Source organism: Podarcis tiliguerta (assembly GCF_965153285.1).
Source record: "Podarcis tiliguerta genome assembly, chromosome: 2".
Classification (NCBI taxonomy): Eukaryota; Metazoa; Chordata; class Lepidosauria; order Squamata; family Lacertidae; genus Podarcis; species Podarcis tiliguerta.
Genome location: NC_139535.1, coordinates 56,236,852 through 56,258,503, shown reverse-complemented (window position 1 = coordinate 56,258,503; position 21,652 = coordinate 56,236,852). Strand labels below are relative to the sequence as shown.

Sequence of the window (21,652 nt, the reverse complement as noted above, 5' to 3'; positions counted from 1 at the left end):
TACAGACAAGAGTTGGCTTTATTCATGGACACAGGGGCAGCTGTGTCACTGGCAGTTGCCCCAGGATTGCACACACAGCGACAGTGGGAGGTATATATCCATGCCACAGTCACAACACAGAGCGCTGGGGGCAGGAGAGGGAGGGTATTCCTTTTGTTTGGGATACACAGACACAACTTCTGAACCGTCAAAATCAGGGAGTCTCTGTTACAAGGCCAGGGGCGGGGGCTCAGGAAAGGGACAGATCACAAAGGCGTAAACAATCCATTCAGAGATATAAAAAAAAGTTCCACCAATGGTAATGAAGCGGAGTTGGCGTGATTCACGTGCAAGCAAATGTACAGCAGGCCCAATGCAGGGTCCTGGCCGAGGTGATGGAATGCTCTGCTTAAAAACGGAGAAGATACAACATGCTTCTTACTGACACAAGGAAGCCTGGCCTTACTGCGCTGGGAGGGAGACAGGGCAGTAAGGCTGGGCTCGCAAATGTGCGCACACACAAACCGCTGCAGCCAGGGTTTGCCTTCAGAATTCTTCTCTTAATGCTAAAGACCACGATACATAAAACACAGATCCCGATGAGGTCCCTTGGAGCAGAACTGGAGGAAGAACTCATGACAGGATGGGGTGTTGGGGCTCCTCTCCATCGCCATCTGCATCAAGGCCTTCCTTTGGAGAGGTGGAAGAGGGATGGGAGGGGGAGGGTCATTATTGTTATTGTGCTGCTGGTGGAAGTGTCGGGAACAGGGGTAGCCATTATGCTTCCGGCTCGTATTCCTGATATTCCTCCTGAAAAGAATAAATGTCATGAAGTGAAACGAGGATGTGAGTCAGAACAACCCAGCACTGGAGGTGACCAGGTAGACCCCACATGGATAAGCTTACCTGAGATACAGGCCCTGGGCTTACTCCTATATTGCCCTTGCTAAGCTCCTGTTAGGTTGGCTGTGCCAATTGCATTAACCACCATACGTTATAGCTGTCCCCAAGCTGGGCCCTAACCAGCTCAAACATACAGCCTTTCCCCCATTCTGTTCAGTTACATTTATCTGCAAAGATTAGACCAGTAAGAGCTGCTGTGAATGCAGCTACTCTTCTCTCCTGCATGACCATACAACCAGTTTGCTTCCTCAAATTCCCAATGAAGCCTCCCAGTACACAAGACCGGTAGTCCTTCAAAGCTCAATATTGTCTACATTGGCTTTCAGGTCTCTCCAAGGTTGCAGGCAGGAGTCTCTCCCCACCCTACCTAGAGATGCCAGGATTGAACCTGGGACTTTTTGCATGCAAAATGTTGTGTGTATACTATAGTATTTCCCCTTTCCTCACCACCTGCTTGCTTGCGACCTCTTAATGCAGACTGCACCCATCCTGCATCAGTTGTCAGGACGTGTCTGTTTCACAGGGGGGCTGGTGGGAGGCCGAGATACTTTATTTCCCAGCATCCCCCCCCCCCCATTTGTTCATCAGGTTGCCTTAATTTTTCCACTCACCTGCGGGGGTTCTTCGTAGTTCTCACCCTCAGGTTCCAACAGTGGCTCTATCAGTGGCTCCTCCACAGCTTCCTGACCAACCTCCTCAGGCTGTGGAAAGAATAACATCTTATTAAGCACTGACAGTGTCCTTCCCACGTGTCTCTTCTGAAAGCCCAGCAGAGTCAAAATCAGCAGGCTGCACATGCTGAGGGAGGTGTACTGTAAGATGTGAGCACCTTTTACAGTAATATTTTAGAAAGCTTTTATTAACAAAAAAGAGCAAGTACTTGGTAGCACTGATCATTCCTGACACTATGGAAAGGAGAAGTAAGTAAGCCCAGCGGCCCCTAACAACCCTACTTAACCAGTTGAATATCAATATAATTAGTATATTAGCTGAAGAGGAGTCAAGGGCTGGAGTCCAGCTCTGCAGTGAAAGGGCCCTAATAACTTGTCCTATGGTCACATAGTTTTTTGCCTTTGGATAGGCACCTGGAGGGAGAGTGCAGATGAGGACAGGGTTTAGCCCAAGGGCTGCCAGTTGTTGCTACCTACCCTTTAGCTTTGCTGACACTCATTCCGACTCTGTTGCAAGTGTTTTTACAGCTGTGGGGAGGCAGGCATTATTTTCTGCAAAGTCCCAGGAAGGTTTATAGGCATCGGTCCCCATGATGATTTTTTCCTAACAATTAAGTACTCAGGAGCTTTCTTGGAATACCTCTCTGGATTCTCAGGTCTTGTTCTTGCAGGTTTGGCCAGCTGCCTTCAAGACTCACCACTTTGGAGGAATAACTGCCTTCATGCTCTGTATTAAAGTAGTCCCATTCTTATAGGCTCCTCTCTCCTTGAACTTTGGGGATTAGAATCTCTCTACTGTAGGAGGACAGGCAGTACAGGAATAGGTCCCTTTGGGGCTGGGAAGACCATCTCCACTTTTCATTTGGGGAGGAGGAAGGTCCTCTCTTTTCAACCCCCGGTGACTTCTTGTCTTCATCGCAGGCAGACTCCAGCATTTTATGAGAGCCAAGCAGCAGTCGCCACCCATTATGGCAAGTCAAGCATTGGGAGAGTGGAACAGAGAGACCTCATAGCTTGTCTTGTTCTGATTCGTAGCTTGGCTGCATTGGCAGGGATAATTTGTCCCCTTACAGCACACTTTGCCTCTTTCCTGCATGACTAATGTCAGTGGGAGTTTGAAATCTGGACCACTTCCATAGAGTGCCAAATAAGAGGAAGAGACTCAGTACCGCTGTCTATGCTCACTTCCCTCCTAGGCTTTCAAACAAAATGCCATACAGCTCCTCGCTGCACGAAATATGGTCATGGCAGATCTGCACAGGGATGCCTTGGCGGGGAAACCCCCACAAGTGTTGCACCAATGGGACAGGGTGGGAGAGCACTCAGGCAATCAGTGTCGTCTTCTCGAAGGAAGACCAGAGGGCATCAAGAGTCAAAACACTCCCCTACCCCACTGCAGTGAAGGGAGATAATATCCATCCTCACTTTGAAATTTCTTTGGATTAAAGCCACCTTTGGCCACGGCCTCGCCCAAGCATGCTGTAATATTCCCAGAGCAAAGAACAGAGCCTCAAGCAATACATCCCCCACAGGGCTAGAGGGAGATATCCCATTCATAGCAGCTGCAGAAGTTATCACAGCCACGGGTGTCACAATACATCTCACTTCCTCACACTCCAACAAAAGGGACACTGTCGGTCCAGGAGATGCTACTGCTCTCATTCAGCATCCTTGTTTATTTGTATGCTGGTTTCCCACAAAATTGTCCCACAAAAAGTGGCTCACAATGTATTGAGTGCTCAATAAGAATAACGATTCAAATGACACATTAGAAGCAATTAGAAATAATCTGAAGTAAATACAAAAAGTAAATATATGAACACAAACTAACATAATTTAACAGCTTCGGGGTTTCCCAAACTTGGGTCTCCAGCTGTTTTTTGGACTACAACTCCCATCAGCCCTATATAGCACGGCCAATGATCAGGCACAGAGGGAGTTATAGTCTACAACCTCTGGAGTGCCACAGGATCCCCATTCCTGCCCTATGGAATGATTTGGAGGTTCACCCCACACGTAAGAGGAAATATGGTGTGTTATTACTGCATATTTTTATCAATAAATTCATTTTTACTTAAGTCTGTAGTCTGCCCTTCAGAGGCCCAAATTCAATCTGTTGCTGCCTCTGTGGGCTTGCTTGTTCTAATTTAGAGTTGTCATTAGAAAGGTTGCCTTGGTTTGAAGTGTCTGGGGGGTGAGGGGAGGGGTCCTTCCTCCCCTAAACATTAAAACTGAAGAATTGCCTTCTTGACCCTAGAGGGGGGGGCAATCCCCACACTTATGAAGAACAGAAATTGTCACTGGTAAGTATAGAATTTCCATTTTAGTTCCATGCCCAGAACCTAACTTCAAATATGTAGTCTGGCTGACCAAAAATGACAGGTCAGGTGGCCTGTATTACACATGTTTAGATGTCTGGGTGAAGCCTTAATATATGCTTGATTATTCTATTTCCCCAGTTCAGTTGCGAGAGTGGCTGGTAGATCTACAACCTTCCGTTTGAGGAAGGGCTGAGCTGTGATTGGCCCTGCACAGTGCTTCTCATTGAGGGACAGGAGCTGTTCAGTGGGGAGAAGGGGGGACGCTGCACAGCTCCCCTCCCCCATGCTGAGTAGAACAGAGTGCCTGCTCCTGCCTGGCTGCGCTGGCCTCATTTCTTCTTCAGCTGTTGCTATTTTAAGCTAAGCTGGAAGCAAACGGCTCAGCTCGTTGTGGCAGCTCGGCTGCAAGATTCGAGAGCCCTTCCTCAGATCGACCAGCCCTGCAGCTGCCAGACCGTTTCAGTGCAGGCTGCCTGCCCGCCCACCCACCTACTGTGAGAAACACACTCATTCTCAAACGTGCACGTAGGCAGGCTTCGAAGCACATGCCGGCACAAACGTACATGTTCGCACACAACATGAAGCACATCGATGCACACGGAAGTGAGATGCCGACATAAATGTATGCAGACATCCCTCTGGAATGTGCAGTTGTCACTGGCCTGGAGACTTACACTGCGCCCATGTGGGCATTCATCGCATGTTGTTATGTAGCACACAGTACACATACTCTCATGCAAGGGTATTTGTTCTTCTGCCCATGCATGCCTATATCTGTCCACACTGCTTATGTACCTCAGTCTGAGAGGTGCCAGGACAATGGGCATCCTGGACATGTTCATGTTCATGTTGCCTTTCCATCTTCTGCTGCTCAACCAATTGTGCTTCTGTCAAGAGCAGGATACAAGAAAACTCCATACCATACCCAAGATTCTGCCCTGTGGGATGGAGCAAGGCAAGTAGAATCTTGCACCAATCCCAAATGCCCATCGTATCTACTGATAGTCCCAGTAGGCTCCAAGGATCAGCTGCCTTTCTATGGGAGACTTTTATATGGCCACAGGCTACGTGCTTTTTCTCAAGGTCACCTGAAGAGTGTGGGATGCTCACCTTCAGGTCAGTGGGGAAATCTTCCTTCTTGACCAGGCCTGTGGCAGCTGCGATATTGCCAGCCCCCGAGAAGACGGCTCCACCCAACTGAGATGCCTGCTCCTTCGTCTTCTCAGCAACTGAAAGCCAGAAGAGAGCGACCAACATATTGAGGCCATTCAGTTAGCTCCTTATTCTAGATTAACAGTATGTGGCCTTTCGCATCCTGAATGAGGGGCAAAGGATCTTATCATCTGGAAGGGAGTCTAGCAGGGGTCTGGTGACTGAAGGCTGCTGTAGCAAACATATGAATTGTATCTATCTCCTCTGCTATCTATGTACATGTTTCACAAGGCCAAGCAATAATCCTTCTTCTACCATAGGACCCCCCCCCCCCCCGGTTTGGGCCCTCACCCGGCATCACAGTTTCTTCTCCACCAATGTGCGTAAGCTCATTCCTTTACCCGCCCTAGTACTTTGCAAGTTCAAGTTCACCAAGGCTTCCAGGTTTGTATGCCTGCTTCTCTGAAAAGCTGGGGTCAGGTATCTTAGCCACTCCCCACAGCTGGCTCTGCAGACGCGTGAGAAGCAGCTGGAAGGCTTTGTCCTGGGCCCAGTTACATAAGAGGTTTTAATGACGGCGCTTGTCCTGTTAGCCTGTGATCGCTTTAGCACAGCCGCCCACTCAGTGACCAGGCAAAGCATGGGAAAGGAGAACACAAGCAGCCAATACCTGAGGCCACACCTGCAACACCTTCCCGAGTTTTGCTTCCTAAAAAGAGAAAGAGAAAGGATGCATAGTTCAAAAATGTGTGAGAAGAGCAACGTCACCTGAGAAAATGTGCAGTGCAATAAATAGCCACACAAGATAAGGAGAAGCAAGTAAAGCTTAGCCAATGCCCTTCAGACCCAGCCCACAGTTCCTCAGCATCCCAGTCACAGGCTCTTCTCAGAGAAATAATCTTCCTGCAGAATAAAAAAAATTGTGAGAAGGAACACTTCCAAATACAGTTAATCTTTCATCCATATATTGGATATTGTCAAACCTATTCAAGTTGCCTTCTTCAGAACAAGGGAGGAAATTTAGGAGATCAACTCTTTAGGAAGCAGGCAGCATTTCAGACTTTGTGCCTATGTCTCAGAAACATTCACTTCTGACCAATCTTCAGGTTCTGTGCCAGGAATGTGGCCGTCTTCAACTCCCATCATCCATAAGCAACTGGCTGGGGTTCATGGCAGTTGGGTGCAAGAACATCTAGAGAGACACAGTTTCTCCATCCCTGTATGTTTTACCTCAGCGGGCTTGTTTGCCCAGTCAAAATACCTGAGATAAATCCCGAAGAGCCAGCTGTGTGCACATATTACTCACACACATTTGATGTGAATTACAACTCCATACTGACCTTTCCCCCCGTTGTTCTTTTTTCCTGGTGGTGTTACAGTGTTATGTTAGGGTAGGAGTAGCCAACATAGTGCTCTCCATATGTTGGGACTACAACTCCCGTCATGCCTGGCCATTGGCTATGCTGGCTGGGGTTGATGGAAGTTGTAGTCCAGCAACATCTAGAGGGCCACAGGGTCCCTGCTCCTGACCTAAGTGCTCACTCAAAGGAAGGCCCCACTAGTACTTCAGCTGACCAAAAGCAAAGGAGGACACAGATCGTGGGTCTTTAATATTTGAGGAGGGGGAAATGAGGCTGATACAACTTGCCACATAAGGACACAATATGTTCCACATACTGGAATTCTTTTTGAAGGCTAGAGGAACCCAACTCTCAAAAGGAGAGGAGCTCACTTGATTTGGATCCCTGTAATCCTTGTTCACTGTTCTGAAACTTAATCCCTGCCTCTCTGAGACTCCACATCTGCTTTTGGCCCTCTTGGAGAGACAGCCACCTCCCCATCTCCCAGAACTCGATAAGCCAACCATACTGAGACCTGACAGTCACTCAAATGACTCCATGCCACAAAGAAGAAAGGTTATGGCACCAAGAGTAATAGAATGTAAGAAAAAAACAGAAAGAAGTGAATGCCCATATTTAAAATAATTCTATACCGCCTCTCCTGCTCTTGGGCTGGTTCACAACATGGTGGCAGGAAACACAGCCTTCTGTGGGGTATGTAATGAAGAGAAAGGAAAGAGTGAGCAAATCGTATCTGTGCAATTATGCCCTTATTGTCATAGCCTTATAGTTTGCAAAGGTAAACATGTGAGATAGGTAAGGCTGAGAAATAGTGACTGGCCCAACATCACTGCTGGGTTTCTATGTGCAAGGCCATGTGTCTAGGCCCTTGGTCCTTCTCTTCCTTCACACAAAATAGACACAACCACTGGATTGTTTAATTCACGTATTTATTAGGAGCAAGGTGTGCCATCACACTCCGATTCCCCCCTGAATACAATTCAGCAGTTCCCTGTTGGGGAACTGGTTCGTTGTCATCTGAGGCCTCTCCCTGTGGCCTGCTCCTCCTCTAGTTCCTCTCCAGCACCTTCTTCCTGCTGGGCTTGGCTGGACCCTCATGCCCCTTACCTTCCTCCTCAGTTATAAGGAACCGCCCTGAGATCTATGGATGAAGGGCAGTATACAAATTCAATAAACAACAATAATAACTCTGAACCCTCGCTGTCCACACCTCTGTCTCTCCCAGCTGTTCCTTATCAGACCTTACTGCAAGGCAGAAAAATGGCATAGCTTGTCTAACTGCCAGCTTGCCTCTTAGCTACTCTCCACCAGCAAGCCCTACTGACCACCAGGACCCCCACCCTGCATCTATGCAAGGAAGGAAGGAGCAGGGCAGTCCCAGTCATGGAATGAGCTTCATGGCTCTAGCAGTGATTGCAATCTGGATCTTTCAGTCCAACACTCTTAACTACTGCACCACCTATGACCACAAAGTCAGGTTGCAATCCTGAACCCATTGACTGAGACTTAATATAAGAACAGCCCTGCGGTGGCCAACTAGATGCCTACAAGCAAGACATGACTTTTACTGGTGATAACCAGCAGCTAGCAATCAGAGACATACTGCCTCTAAGACTGGAAGCAATGCAGACATCATGGCCATTGTGTGGAATGTGTGGCTTGAACTCTTCCCCCATAGAATAGAATCATAGAATCATAGAGTTGGAAGAGACCACAAGGGCCATCGAGTCCAACCCCCTGCCAAGCAGGAAACACCATCAGAGCACTCCTGACATATGGTTGTCAAGCCTCTGCTTAAAGACCTCCAAAGAAGGAGACTCCACCACACTCCTTGGCAGCAAATTCCACTGTCGAACAGCTCTTACTGTCAGGAAGTTCTTCCTAATGTTTAGGTGGAATCTTCTTTCTTGTAGTTTGTATCCATTGCTCCGTGTCCGCTTCTCTGGAGCAGCAGAAAACAACCTTTCTCCCTCCTCTATGTGACATCCTTTTATATATTTGAACATGGCTATCATATCACCCCTTAACCTCCTCTTCTCCAGGCTAAACATGCCCAGCTCCCTTAGCCGATCCTCATAAGGCATTGTTTCCAGGCCTTTGACCATTTTGGTTGCCCTCCTCTGTACACGTTCTAGTTTGTCAGTGTCCATCTTGAACTTGCTTTTCTGCTCCCAGCTCCCAGCCCACCTCCATTTCCAAACATTTCTGGAACCCCAAAGTGAAGGGTTGGGAATATTTCAAGGCAAGTGGTGTCCAGGTTAAGCACTCCCTTCCAGCCTTCCCCACTCCAAATCACAAGTAGCTCTCAGGGTTTGAATGGACATGTACGGTTACAACAAGCAATTTGTTCCTTAGGTCCTCCAGGTGACACTCCGCCACCACACACCATACATCACTGAAGTCGCCTCCAATGATACTTGACCTTTGGTCTTGCTGGCAGGGGCTGATGGGAACTGGAGGTCATAAACATCTGCGGGGCCACAAGTCCCCCATCCTTTAGACTGCTGTTCCTAGGGCTTGGTCCTCTAGTTAGACAAACTTGAGAGCTAGCCAAGAGACAGTGTCTAAGAAGGGAGGCAGGGGGCTGTGAAATTACAGTAGAGTGATGTGAGAGAACAGTAGGCAGCAGCTGTGGGGAGGGAAAGGTCCCCGATTCTAAACTTGCTGAGCTATAAAAAGCTGTCTAGCACACTCTGACACCACATACACATGGTGCAGTGTTAATAAAAGAAGATAAACCTCATTAACAAAACACAAGGCAGGCAGATGATCAGCTCCCGAAATGTTGCATCGCTCACAAGGTTCTAGGCAAGAAGCTACAACTGGGGAGATTGGGTTTTAAGTTGAACTGTCCATGCCAAGTGCACAGATCTGACATCACAGCTGACTCTGAGGCACCAAGACAAGATCTAAATAAAAATGAGGCTGGTTATCTCAAAGAACATGGGTGGTGGCAGCTGCCTATCATTCACCATGCAAGATGCCAATAGCAGGAAAATGTGACAGGCAGAATAAAGCAGGAGTTGTTGGCAAGAGTCATACTCATTATGAGGTCTGCAACGGATACTGAAAGGTGGAGCTGCTTATCCCTTGACAGAAGGAACCCTGTGTACCAAATTTATTGGCCTTAAACTCATCTGACATAATGCAAAAGGCCCCCTAGTGGTGAAATCTGGCTTATTCCCAGGACTTCATGACTGAAATTGCTACCCCTCTGGACTTTTTTTTTTTAGTGTGCCTGTACACAATAAATGCACAAATGTTACACAATTGTTGCAGGTAACCCAGGTGTGTCTTTCTTCAAGGCAGCACTTGTGTTGAATGTATATTGCCCAGTTCCAACCTACAAACGACAACATTTTGTCACTGAGAAAATAGCCCGACTGGTAGGCAAGCAGCAATGATGGTTGTGAATGATGTGGGTGCTATGTAAGTGTACGAATATCACAGGCATTCATTGGCTAATGACTGTGACATCACTAGGAATGATTGATGCAACTCCCCCTTTCTCCCCACATCTTTTTGAAACTCTAAGGAATCAACGGAGGATGCATGATGCAGCCACCTGCTGAAACACCAAGCTGTTCTTTGTCTGGTCAGTGCCTGGATGGGATTTTAAATTCTTCCTTGGAAGCAGAGTCTCTACCAATGAAGTGTGTGGGTCCTCATGCACCCATTAATTTTTTTAAAAAAATAACATCATCAAACCCAACAAGATTCCGCTGCCTTTTTAAAAACGGAAGTTTATTATTGGAAGATTGTGTATCCCACCTCAAGGCAGAATAGTGTCTTGCCAATGCTAGCATTAAGTATAGCACTAACAGAAAAGCTGCAATTCTGCTTTTTTTTTTTGGATAAGCCTTTAGCTGTAAATTGCAGCTTGATGCTGAGGAGAATGTGAAAGAGAAGACCCTATTACTTTCTGCAGTGTAAATCTTTTGTGAAGGGTGATGATCTTCCACTGACTTCTTGTGGTGGGGTATTCCACAGGTAGAAACAACTATATAGTGGTACCTCGGGCTAAGTACTTAATTCGTTCCAGAGGTCCGTACTTAACCTGAAACTGTTCTTAACCTGAAGCACCACTTTAGCTAATGGGACCTCCTGCTGCTGCCGCTGCGCCACCGGAGCACGATTTCTGTTCTCATCCTGAAGCAAAGTTCTTAACCTGAAGCAATATTTCTGGGTTAGCAGAGTCTGTAACTTGAAGCGTATGTAACCTGAAGCGTATGTAGCCCGAGGTACCACTGTACTGTACTAGCCCAGCTCTTCAGTGTTGCGAGCCACCTCTTAAATTCCAATTATCCAAAAGAGCAAAATGGAACCTGGTTTATCACATATACATAGATAAGCCTGAACTTCCTAGCTAACAGATCTTAACAAAGGCCAGATGAAAGTCCAGATATCACAGGGTTCTGCTAAGTTTTCAATTCATGAGGTAGTATCAAAATCAAAGCTACAGTTACGTCAGTTTCTGTCCTGTGAGATGATAAAGAAAAGCTGCAAAATAATAAATCTTCATTCCCACATTCCAACCAAAGAGGAATGATTGAACAAACTATGCGAATATTTGGAATTAGCAAAGTTAACTTATTTAATAAGACAAAAACCGAAAAGTATAGTACAGAAACAATGGAAATGTTTAAATGATAATTTATGCAGACAAGGATCAAATACAAGGTTTTGGTTACATTTAGAGTAGACTTGTGAGAGATCTAGATAGTTTATTGAATTGATCATCTATGTGGGATTCTACGGGAGAAAAAAATATGGAATAACAGATATACTGTAACTTTGTTTAAAATGTTTATAGGAAGTGCAGTGTAAGCGGTGGAAGTCAATCAATGAAATTTTATTATTATTTACTTATTGAAATAGATGTAGAATAAACTTGGAAGAAACTCTTCCTATTTTCTTCTTTTTTCTTTTTCTAATTTTCTTTTCCTTTTTATAGATTTATTCTTTCTTTCCTTTTTTCTTTCTTCTATATTTTTCTTTTTTATTAATAACATTATTGAGAACTTTGTACATATGTTATGTAATTGTAATATTTTCTTTTAATTTGTAATAACTATGCTAAATTAATAAAATCTTTTTTTTAAAAAACAATCTACATGTGAGGTGAGTGGCTGAGCTCGCCAAAATCCTAAGGACTCCACATCTATCTTCTGGCTGTGCTGTGACTTAGCAGCTTGCATGCACGGTACAGTCATGAGGGTGAGCTTATGCAAAGATGCATGCCTATGAAACAATGTGACTTGCAGTGCCATTTGACACAGGCAGGTCTCACCATTAAGTGCTGTGCGGGGCATCCAATGGCTTTGCTGTATCGAGTACAGTGTATCGGGTACAGTGGTATTTGTAGGTGAGCCTTCCTCTGTGAAGGGAAACTGCTCTTGGAATACAACTATCACATCAACATCTACCTGAATCTGCAGTGACTCATGCAGGAGGCCATTTTAAGTGTAACTCTCAAGGCTTGACTGAATATGCAAAGAACGTGCTATGATAATTTGCAGAAACCGTAGCAGGAGGTGTGTTGTGGCTTGAGCCACGTCTGGAAAACTCTGCCTGCTCCAAAACCTAGATTTATGGAGGCAAACTGTTGAGTTCTATAACAGAAGGCAAGATAAAAATAAAAAAGCAGTCAAGTGAATTCAATCTGTACACATTCAAAGGCGCTTTATTAATGTTTCACATATGCCAAGGCTGAGGCCTTGTACTAAAAGAAAGCTGAGCCCCCAAAGTATATCACCTCATCTCCATGGAGCTTATATTCCCCCACTCCAACTCCACTGCTTTTCATGGATTCTCCAAAAACCTTCAGGCAGCGGCAGACAGAAGCTCTCCCAACTCTACAATCCTATACCCAACATTGTTTTAGTGCTCCTGGTTACACCACCCCCTTGTGGAGCATCCTGAAGCAGCAGCAGGTGGGATCAACTTACCTTGCTAGCCCTTAACTCTGCTCCCCCTGAGCCAGCCCTGTCATGCACCAGGTGAAGCTATCTGCTTCAGGCAACAAAATGGGCAAGAGGGGAGCTGGATGAAGGCAGGAACAGGTGCAATAAAACCTTTTAAAATGCTGAACCACCAGGGAGCAAAAACGACTTTGGTCGACACACTGTGCTTTTCACATTGCCTTCTTCCGGGGAAGGGTGGCATTAATCATGCCCCTCTCCCTCCAGCAGTGCTTTCATTGGCCATATTTGTCTGGCCAGCAACCCTTTCCAAGCACTGCTGTATCCAGCATTTCTCCCTGAGGTTCCTCTGCCTCTCTGGAGCATTTGCTAGCAGAATCCATGCTTAAACATATGAGGCCACTGCATCTCCTCCTCTGCAAGCTTCCCTGCTCATGCCTGGGGGCTTTGTTCAAAATAAGGATGTGCGCCTTGCCCTTGCAAGCCCATATGTGCAGGCAAATATAGCCTTCCAGGTCCTGGAAATGCAGCTAACACCACAGCACCCAGCCCTCCCAGCAGGGAATCCCATAATCGGCCAGGGGAGAGGGGTGCACAGCATTGGAGAGTGTGGTATGTGACGGCTGGAGGCCGCTGTCAGAGCAGTCACAGTAAGTCATCTCTTAGGCAGCGTAATCTGCTATGATCTGATCTCCCTTAACAGGTCCAATGGGGACATGCTGGGGTCAGGTGTGCATAGCACCTAAAGTATCCCAGACAGTCCTGGGCAGTTGGGGAGGGAGGGCTCCAGCATGCCGGAGGCTCCCGTCCACTACCAGTACCTCCTTCCAGCAGTATAATTGGCACAAGGGCTGTTTTACTCCTTTGGAAGCTTTCCAGCAATTGTCCTGCAGATGCTAAATCCCTCCTTGGCAAAGAGCATTATCATGCTGACGGCCAAGAAAGAGGTTAGGCCACAGCCAAAGATTTCACACCCTGCCTGCCTAGCAATTGAGGTGACCTGAGCTCTTGTAAACAACCTCCATTCCAAAATGGATACTTTGTGAGCATCTGTCCCTTGAGGTCAAATTTACACCTCCAGAGCTTCACCAATTTCAGCAATTTTCCCCCCCTATGGCAAACCTGCCTGAAGGGAGATACACAGTTCAGAATAGCAGGGATCAGGCATCAACACCAGCACAGCATTCTAGCCCCTCTTGTCCAGTTCTCCTTGATCCTTGGAAGTGTGGGCCAGGAGAAACTGATGGCTAAATTGGAGCTGAAGTTAAATCTTCCTTTGCATTTAACATGCAGGTTTTTAAAAATGTGGAAGTATCAGATTGTGGGGCAGGGAGAAAATGGGATCAGAGTAGTGTGGAGGACAAGTATAGCTCTTTTCTGCTCCTGCTGCAGTTCTGAGGACCTCTTCCCCCATCTCCCTAAAGATTGTATTTGATGGTGGAGGGATCTCCCATTAGCAAAAGTAAGAAGCAAATACCCACTTAACATCAAGTGTAATTTGGGCTCCAAGCATGCCCATAAAAGACCTAAAAATCCCTCACCAACCATGCACTTACTGGATGGCTAATAATCTGCAGAATGAGGTATTGACAGCAAAATTCAGCATCCTAAGAATCTCTGTTTTCTCTCCCGACTTTCTTTTAAATAAGTAAGCATGTTTCTAGACCTTATGGTTGTAAAGATAGGCTTGAACTTGTATGGGTAATTCTCAGAAGTCAGAGTTGTTACTGTATAAAAAGCCCAGTGTTCAGGGTGTGAGGCTTCAGTGCCCTCATAGCTCCTTACAACTCCCCATGGTGGGCAGGGCAGCTGAATAAATTGTGCATAATTAAGGGAGGGGGGAAACTGCTAATCTGCGTGAGTTATACAGGTTGCAGAATTCTACTCTTCTTACTGCAAAATCTGGGGGTCCCTTTGGATAGGATTTTCTCTCAAAGCACGTCAAACCTTGGGTGAGAGATTGTGTCACCATTCACACTGCAAAATGGGGATATTAATGACCTACCTCACCACCACCAGAACACTGAGACAAGAGACAAGGGCAGTGAAGAATAACAGTGTTTCACAAAAGCTTTCAGGCAAGGAGCTTATGAACATACAAAGCAGCCTATATCGATGCAGAACACTGGATCTTCTAAGCCAACACCATCTACTCAATTGATAACAGGCTTTTGATGCACATCAAATGACTGAGCCTTGGGTCTTCACTTTCAAAGCATGACCACTGCCACTGAGCACCTCTGCATCCACATACTCGTGAGATGAGACCCTTGGGAGGCAATTCCAATGCAGCATGCAGGCAAGACCTGACAGTGTAGCCTCCCTCTTAGGACATGGTCTCCCAGGTCAACTGAAACACTCACCAGTTTCCAAAGTCTGTAGGGGAAAGACAGTGAAGCACTTTGCAGACTAAGGGTTGTATCCAACTAAGCTCTCTGCAGAGGAAACCCACTGGAATTAATAGACATAAGTTAGTCATGTCCATTATCAGAATATGATGAACACTGGATAGAACCCTAAAAAACAGAAATCCATTCCTCACACTTAGGGCCAGCGGTGGACCTACATTTTGGGGGCCCTGAAGCTTGAACTCTTATGGGGACCCCTTTGCAACTAGCAACAATGTCTGGGTAACCAGTGTTACCTTCTTCAATGGGGTTGTTCCATGATAGATCACCACACCTTTACAACATCTGTGCTACTGACTCTCAAACTATGGGATTGTTGAACTATACACAGCCAAAAATAAATAAATAAAATTGAGTTGTGCAGCTCAGATTGGGATTACTAGACCCAAAAATTTTAAGCAATGTGTACTAAATTCACTTCTGGGGCCCTCTGGTAATAGCTTAAGATTCATTAGTTTCACAGTAGATTCTGCCCCTGCTTAGGGCCCGGGACTGAAGTGGTGGCTTGCTGCTTCTCCTTTGTGCTCTTGCTCTGATTTCTGTAGCACATCTAGCACAGGGTGGAAAGCAAGTTACTTGGGAGTTCCCTGCAGATGCCGCTCCTGCCTTGTTCTACTGTGCCCTCCTGGCACAACTGGAGAAGCCAACTAGCCTCCAAGCACTCCCTCCCTCCCTCCCTTCTTCCAATTCCCAGACCACATGGTCAGTGTTGCTGCCCAGCATCTTCTGGGATCACTCTTTTTATTATTTACAAGCACTGGTTCATAAGGGTAACCGAGTCATTACAAAAAAAACAGCTTTAAGGGACTCGGACTTGCTTCCTTAGGACATTCCAATTAAGAAAGTAGCACCACGCCATATCGATAAAGTGCACAACCCAATGATTAAGTGCGCCGAAACCAGAGATGTCTGCATTAAGATCCCAGAGGGATCGCCTGCAGGCCCAGCGGTCTTCAATATGCTTTTTTAATCAGCAATCTGGAGAAAGGTCTTAAAATCCCTGCCAATAAAGCATGCCCAAGAAACAAAATGGCTAGAGTGGTAATTAATGGGAAGGACCTGGCGCTTCCAGCTCTCTGAATTGCTTGCTATGCTGGGCCTGTTCCAAGAAACATGTTGCTGCAGCCAGATGCAAGGTCATCCCTCTAGGAACAATGAATGCAGGGCATACCTAGGGAACGGGAGGCTGCCTGGAAAGCAGAAGCTCTCCCTATTCAATACCCTGCAGTACATGGCATCTGCCCCTCATTTCCCTCTGACATTCCCTGCTTGTGAGAATTACCCTCCCACCAGTCAAGAACACTTTACATGGGTTGGTTAGGATTACAAGAAGCTGCCTTATGCTGAGTCAGACCCAACGGCCCATCCTGGTCAGGACTGTCTTAACACTGCCTGGTAGCTGATCTCCAGAGTTTCGAGCAGGAGACATCCCCAGCCTTGCTTGGAGATGTCAGGGACTGACCATGCAAGTTGGATGCTCTGCCCCTGAGCTGCAGCCCTATCCCAAATAGTTGCCCTAGTTAAACCTTAAGCCTGCTAACCAACATTTTCTTCAGACAACCTTCGATATCAAAAGCTTGCAAAATGGTGTTTTACCTCTCTGTTCCATTACCTTGCTTGCATGCAGCAATAATGAAGATAATTAATTACTGTCTTGTGGACTGGTTGGGTTTTCTACTGTGCAACAAGGCTAGATTCTCCTGTCAACCAGATTCTTTAGCCAAATAGAATTCTGTGCATTTGAGACAGTGATAATAGAAGGAAATGAGTGGAACCTGCAACGAAATGTTGCAGCATGGACTGCTCTTGTTCACTCTTCCATTAGTTAAGTCCTTCCCCATGCTGCTCCATTCTGTTCCCCCAGTTAGTCAGCATTCTGTGGCCACTGAGTGTGCTTAGGTGCTATAAAGGGTTTGGTGGTTTTTTTTACTTCTCCAAATCTTAAGGTTCTCCCAACGTACTGATATGACCCTTTTGCATGTGGGAGGTGACAATTTGGCTACATAAGCCACAGAAGTCACAGCCTGATATAAAAAACAGAATAATGGACAGCCTGATCCTATGCAAAAAATTAGATAGGACCTCAAAACTCATCTAGTCTAACCCCCTCCCAAGAAACACTCTTGGTACCCAGCCTCTGCTTAAAAACCTCTAACAAAGGAGAGTCCACTGCCTTCTTCCTAATCTTTTTTCTTGTCATTTGAACCCATTGCTCATCAGATATTTGAAGGTGACTATCACATTACCTCCAGGCTAAAAATTAAACATTTATCACCTCTTCACTAGGCTAAACATACCAAACACCCTGGAAAAAAACTCATTGGTACTTACTGGAAATAAATACTAGTGCATTATAATGTACAGGACTTACTCTCAGGTAGGTGAACACAGGATTGCCACATTACTTACTCCTGTGAGGATCCAGGCTAAGGGTAGAATTCAACCCTATGCGCTATGGAGATTGCTCTGTCTGTGCAAAGCGTTTCAGCTTTCCTGATGGAATGACCTCTTCTCTCTTCCCCCTGCATGCAGACCTGGGGGCTCTCCCCAGCCTCCAGATCTGATTGGGGACATGTGGGGCGTGGGAAGGAGAAAAGGGGAAAGCCTCCTTGTGCTAGTAGGACTCATGCCAGCTCCTGTGAGCACAACTATTAAGTTGACTCCAGCCCTAAGTCCTGATACATAAGGGTATTCTTTTTTGGTAACGTTCTTCCATATGCACACTAGCATATCAGTGTGAAGGTTATATCTGGCCATTTTACCTGGTGTGCTAATTCTGTACATGCAGGGAGGTTTGTTTGTTTTTTTAAAAAAATATGGGGGAGCATTCAGAAATATGGCCCCACAGGCCCACTCACAATCAAAAATGGTCCCACTTCATTCTAAGTTCATTCATATAATCATTCAGGGATTATTAAAATATTGACATCCTGGCCTTCTAGTGTAAATATATCGGTCAGTGCGGTTTACAACATCTCACAGCACAATTTCATAAAGCAATATGAAATAAATTATTGAAAAAGACACAGGATCAACATATATGCGCCTCATAAAAGCCAGTCTTTAGTAACTGGTGAAAAACAGTTGGGGAGGTGGCCAACAACTCTTCATAGCTCAGTCAGCAGAGCATGAGACTCTTAATCTCAGGGTTGTGGGTTTGAGCCCCACGTTGGGCAAAAGATTCCTGCATTGCAAGGAGTTGGACCAGATGACCCTCATGGTCCCTTCCGACTCTACAATTCTATGATTCTATGATACGGGTGCAACCACTAAGAAGGTTATTCCTTATTCCGCTCAGTTGTGCCTCCACCTTAGGCAGGAGACTCAGACCCTTTCTGGTTATGGGGGACAGACAGGAATGAGATGGGAGGTGATGCCTAAGGTATCCTAGACCATTTTGGGCTTTAAAAGGTAATCATTAGCACAAAATAGTTGGTAATGGGCAAAATACCCTTAGATTAGTGTAATAAATGTTGGACCCAGGCCTTTCCTATTTTATTCCTTCCCACACAACCATCTTTTCCACAGAGATCTGTGCACATCATTACATGTGTGCAGCAATGGCAGTAGCTCCTATTCTTCCTCTCTATACCTATAGCCTTCTTCTGCCACCTTGGGGCCTCACACCAAAAGGCCCTGCCTCTTTTCTTCAGGGCAGCTGTGGCTACAACAGCACATCTTAGCGGAAAAGGGAGTGAGAGTTCCACCTGCCTCAAATATTTTCTCTCTCTTGGATTGCCAGTAGTACATGTGAAAAGGATCTAGGTGTCTCAGTAGACTACAAACTTAACATGCGTCAACAATGTGATGCAGCAGCAAAAAAAGCTGGTGCTCTTCTAGGCTGCATCAGCAGAAGTATAGCGTCCCGGTCAAGGGAAGTAATAGTCCTGCTCTACTCTGCTTTGGTCAGACCACACCTGGATTACTGTGTCCAGTTCTGGGCATCACAATTTAAGAAGGATACTGACAAGCTGGAACGTGTGCAGAAGAGGGCGATCAAGATGATCAAGGATCTGGAAACCTTATGAGGAACAGTTGAGGGAACTGAGTATGTTTAGCCAGGTAAAGAGGAAACTGAGAGAAGAGATGATAGCCATCTTCAAATATATCAAGGGCTGTCACATGGAAAATGGAGTAAGCTTGTTTTCTCTGGCTCCATAAGCTAGAACCCAAACTAATGACTACAAGTTACAAGAAAGGAGATTCTGACTAAACATCAGGAAGAACTTTCTGATGGTATGAGCTGTTGAATACTGGAACCGACTCCTACAAGAAGTGGTGGACTCTCCTTCCTTGGAGGTTTTTAAGCAGAGGTTGGATGGCCATCTGTCATGTATGATCCAGTTGAGATTTCTTCATTGCAGTGAGTTGGACCAGATGACCCTCAGAGTTCCTTCCAAATCTACAATTCTATGATTCTATTAATTTCAGGTTTTTCTCCATGTCACCATGCAACCATTAGGCTGCCCCACCATTTGATAACATGGGGTGAGGAAACTGTAGGATGTATACTTAGGGTCGGTGGGGGTTGAAGTCAAACAACATATGGGGGGCCACAAGTTCCCCATCCCTGAACTGGATTATTGCAGCTGGCTGCTGTGAACCCAAGATCCACAAGTTTATAACAGCAGCAGGAGAGGCAGACTGCTTGGGTACTCTCTATGTAGTTCTTCAATAGAGATAAGATTCCATATTTGTGCACTATTTTTTGTAATTTAGATACCCTCCTGCCGATTTTCTCTTCCCTTATTTTTATGGTGTTGCTGTATTTTATTATATATTTTAATTACTATTATTATATATAACTCTTTCACTTTTGATATTGTATAGAATTTTTACACTGTATAGATATTATCTATGAATATTTGTGTTCTATGTTATAAACTACACGGCAGTCTTCCAACAAAGGGTTTTACTCAGAGCAGACCCATTAAAATAAACATAACTGAATTTAGGTCCATTCATTTCAATAGTTCCACTCTGAGTAACTGTTGCATACCACCCACAGATTCAGTGCTCTCCTAGCACCACCAAAATGTTTGGTACTTCCAAGCAACCTGTTTGTTGAGCACTCATCCAGGTTTGTTTGCAGGGAAGTTAAGTGACAGTGGCTATTTAATGAGCATTCATTCTTGCTTGCTTGTGAGGAGGTGTGATGACATTGCATCAAAGCAAGGCTTACCCCCACACTTCCAGTGCATTTTCCTGTCACTTTCCTTCTCACCAAAAAAGGCTATGGAGTTGTTGCTGGGGTTCTTTTACGTGGGTTTGTTTGTACAACACCTCCCAATCAGCTAGAATGGCATATCCTGTATTTGCGGTATGAGATTGAATCCCACTCGAGACCTTCTGCATGCAAAGCAGATGCTCTAGCGCTGAGCCACGGCCCCTCCCTAATGAAGGAGGTTTGGGCATCCCTTGTTCACTTAACATGTCAGCCCCACCCTTTAACCTCCAATAAACATCTCCCCATCCTTACAACTCCTATCCTCTTCCCCAGGCCTTTTCTATATGTTCTTTCTTCTATTGTTAAAAGGGGAAGGAAAGACCTGTAAATACTAAATAGAAATTTTATATCCATGCATGCAACTATGGGTGGGATTCAATCAAGTTACCATGTGCATGAAATGAAGCCTGCTCAAGCAATGGGACTTCCCGTCCCCAGTCACTGTGAACCACTTTAATCTAGTCTGGAGGATTAGGGGAACCCCCAGAACAAGTTTAGGGGCAGGCAGGAGCATTGGGGGGGGGGGCTTGTTGCGCAAGTAAACCTCATTCCATGCATGCACACCCCACTTAGTGCTAGACTGAATGCACATGTCAAAATCTGCATCATCTATTTCAGATGCAGAATTGATTTTGTAGTTGCAAAAGAGTGCTTTTTTTTTTAAGCATGCCATTCCACAGCCCCGAATATTTGTATTTAAAGACCTAAGCAGAGAGATACAGAAAATGAGGCAAAGAAAGACTGGGAGATACAGGCAGCAAAGTCTGAAGCAGGAAGATCTTTTGGACTACAACTCCCATTAACCACAAGGTAACAAATGCTATCTAAGGTTGATGGGAGTTGTAGTCTGAGGCAGGGGCATCTTACCCATAGAGGCTAGTGACGCGGGGCACCAAGTTCTGGAGGGCGCCAGGGAAGAGGCGGAGGTTGGACACGGCACCTCTCGGTACCAGCTCGTCGCCCTCACCCGCCTCCGCCATGCCACACCGAAGCAGGGCCACGCCCGGAGCCTCCGTCTGCTGGCACGAAGCATCCAGCTGAGCCGGGAGGGACTGTCTCCAGCCTCCGCCTCTTTCCTGCCAGAGGAGCCGCCCTCCAACTGCTGCCCACTTCCTCCAGCCCCGCTGTCCTCCAAAAAAAAAGGCCGACAACTCAGGGAAATGGGGGGCGCCGGAGGGAGCTTTGCACCATGGCACTGGATACGCTTAAGATGGCCCTGGTCTGAGGACATCTGGTGGGCCTATACAGTGGTACCGCGGGTTACATACACTTCAGGTTACATACGCTTCAGGTTACAGACTCTGCTAACCTAGAAATATTACCTCGGGTTAAGAACTTTGCTTCTGGATGAGAATAGAAATTGTGCTCCAGCAGCGCGGCAGCAGCAGGAAGCCCCATTAGCTAAAGTGGTGCTTCAGGTTAATAACAGTTTCAGGTTAAGAACGGACCTCCAGAATGAATTAAGTACTTAACCCGAGGTACCACTGTACTGTAATATCTGCCCACAACAATATTCAAGGAAGGGTGGCTTCCTAAGTCTTCTGCTGTGAAGAGCCTGTCCAGACTGACATATAAATAACATGATGTGATGTGGACAATGCCATCACAATGTATATAATTTCCCCCATAAAAGTTTGGACCTCACTAGTGGACAGAAGTCTTACCCTCATCTCACTTTCTCACTCTTGCTCTGTCCCTTATCAGAATCT

The 21,652-nt window shown here is 45.9% G+C and overlaps 1 protein-coding gene across 3 annotated transcripts in view; it reads right to left on the bottom strand.

The window, feature by feature from the left end:
- The window catches only part of SNCB (synuclein beta), a 39,254-nt gene continuing 17,602 nt past the window's right edge, over nt 1-21,652 (bottom strand). For all 3 annotated transcript variants that reach the window (XM_083424125.1, XM_083424126.1, XM_083424127.1), the window contains exons 3-6: nt 5,697-5,735; nt 4,985-5,103; nt 1,494-1,583; nt 1-789 (exon numbers count right to left, since the gene is read on the bottom strand). In XM_083424125.1, the coding sequence (XP_083280251.1) occupies nt 757-789; nt 1,494-1,583; nt 4,985-5,103; nt 5,697-5,735 (281 nt within the window). In that variant the 3' untranslated portion in view covers nt 1-756. The remainder of the gene's footprint in view (nt 790-1,493; nt 1,584-4,984; nt 5,104-5,696; nt 5,736-21,652) is intronic.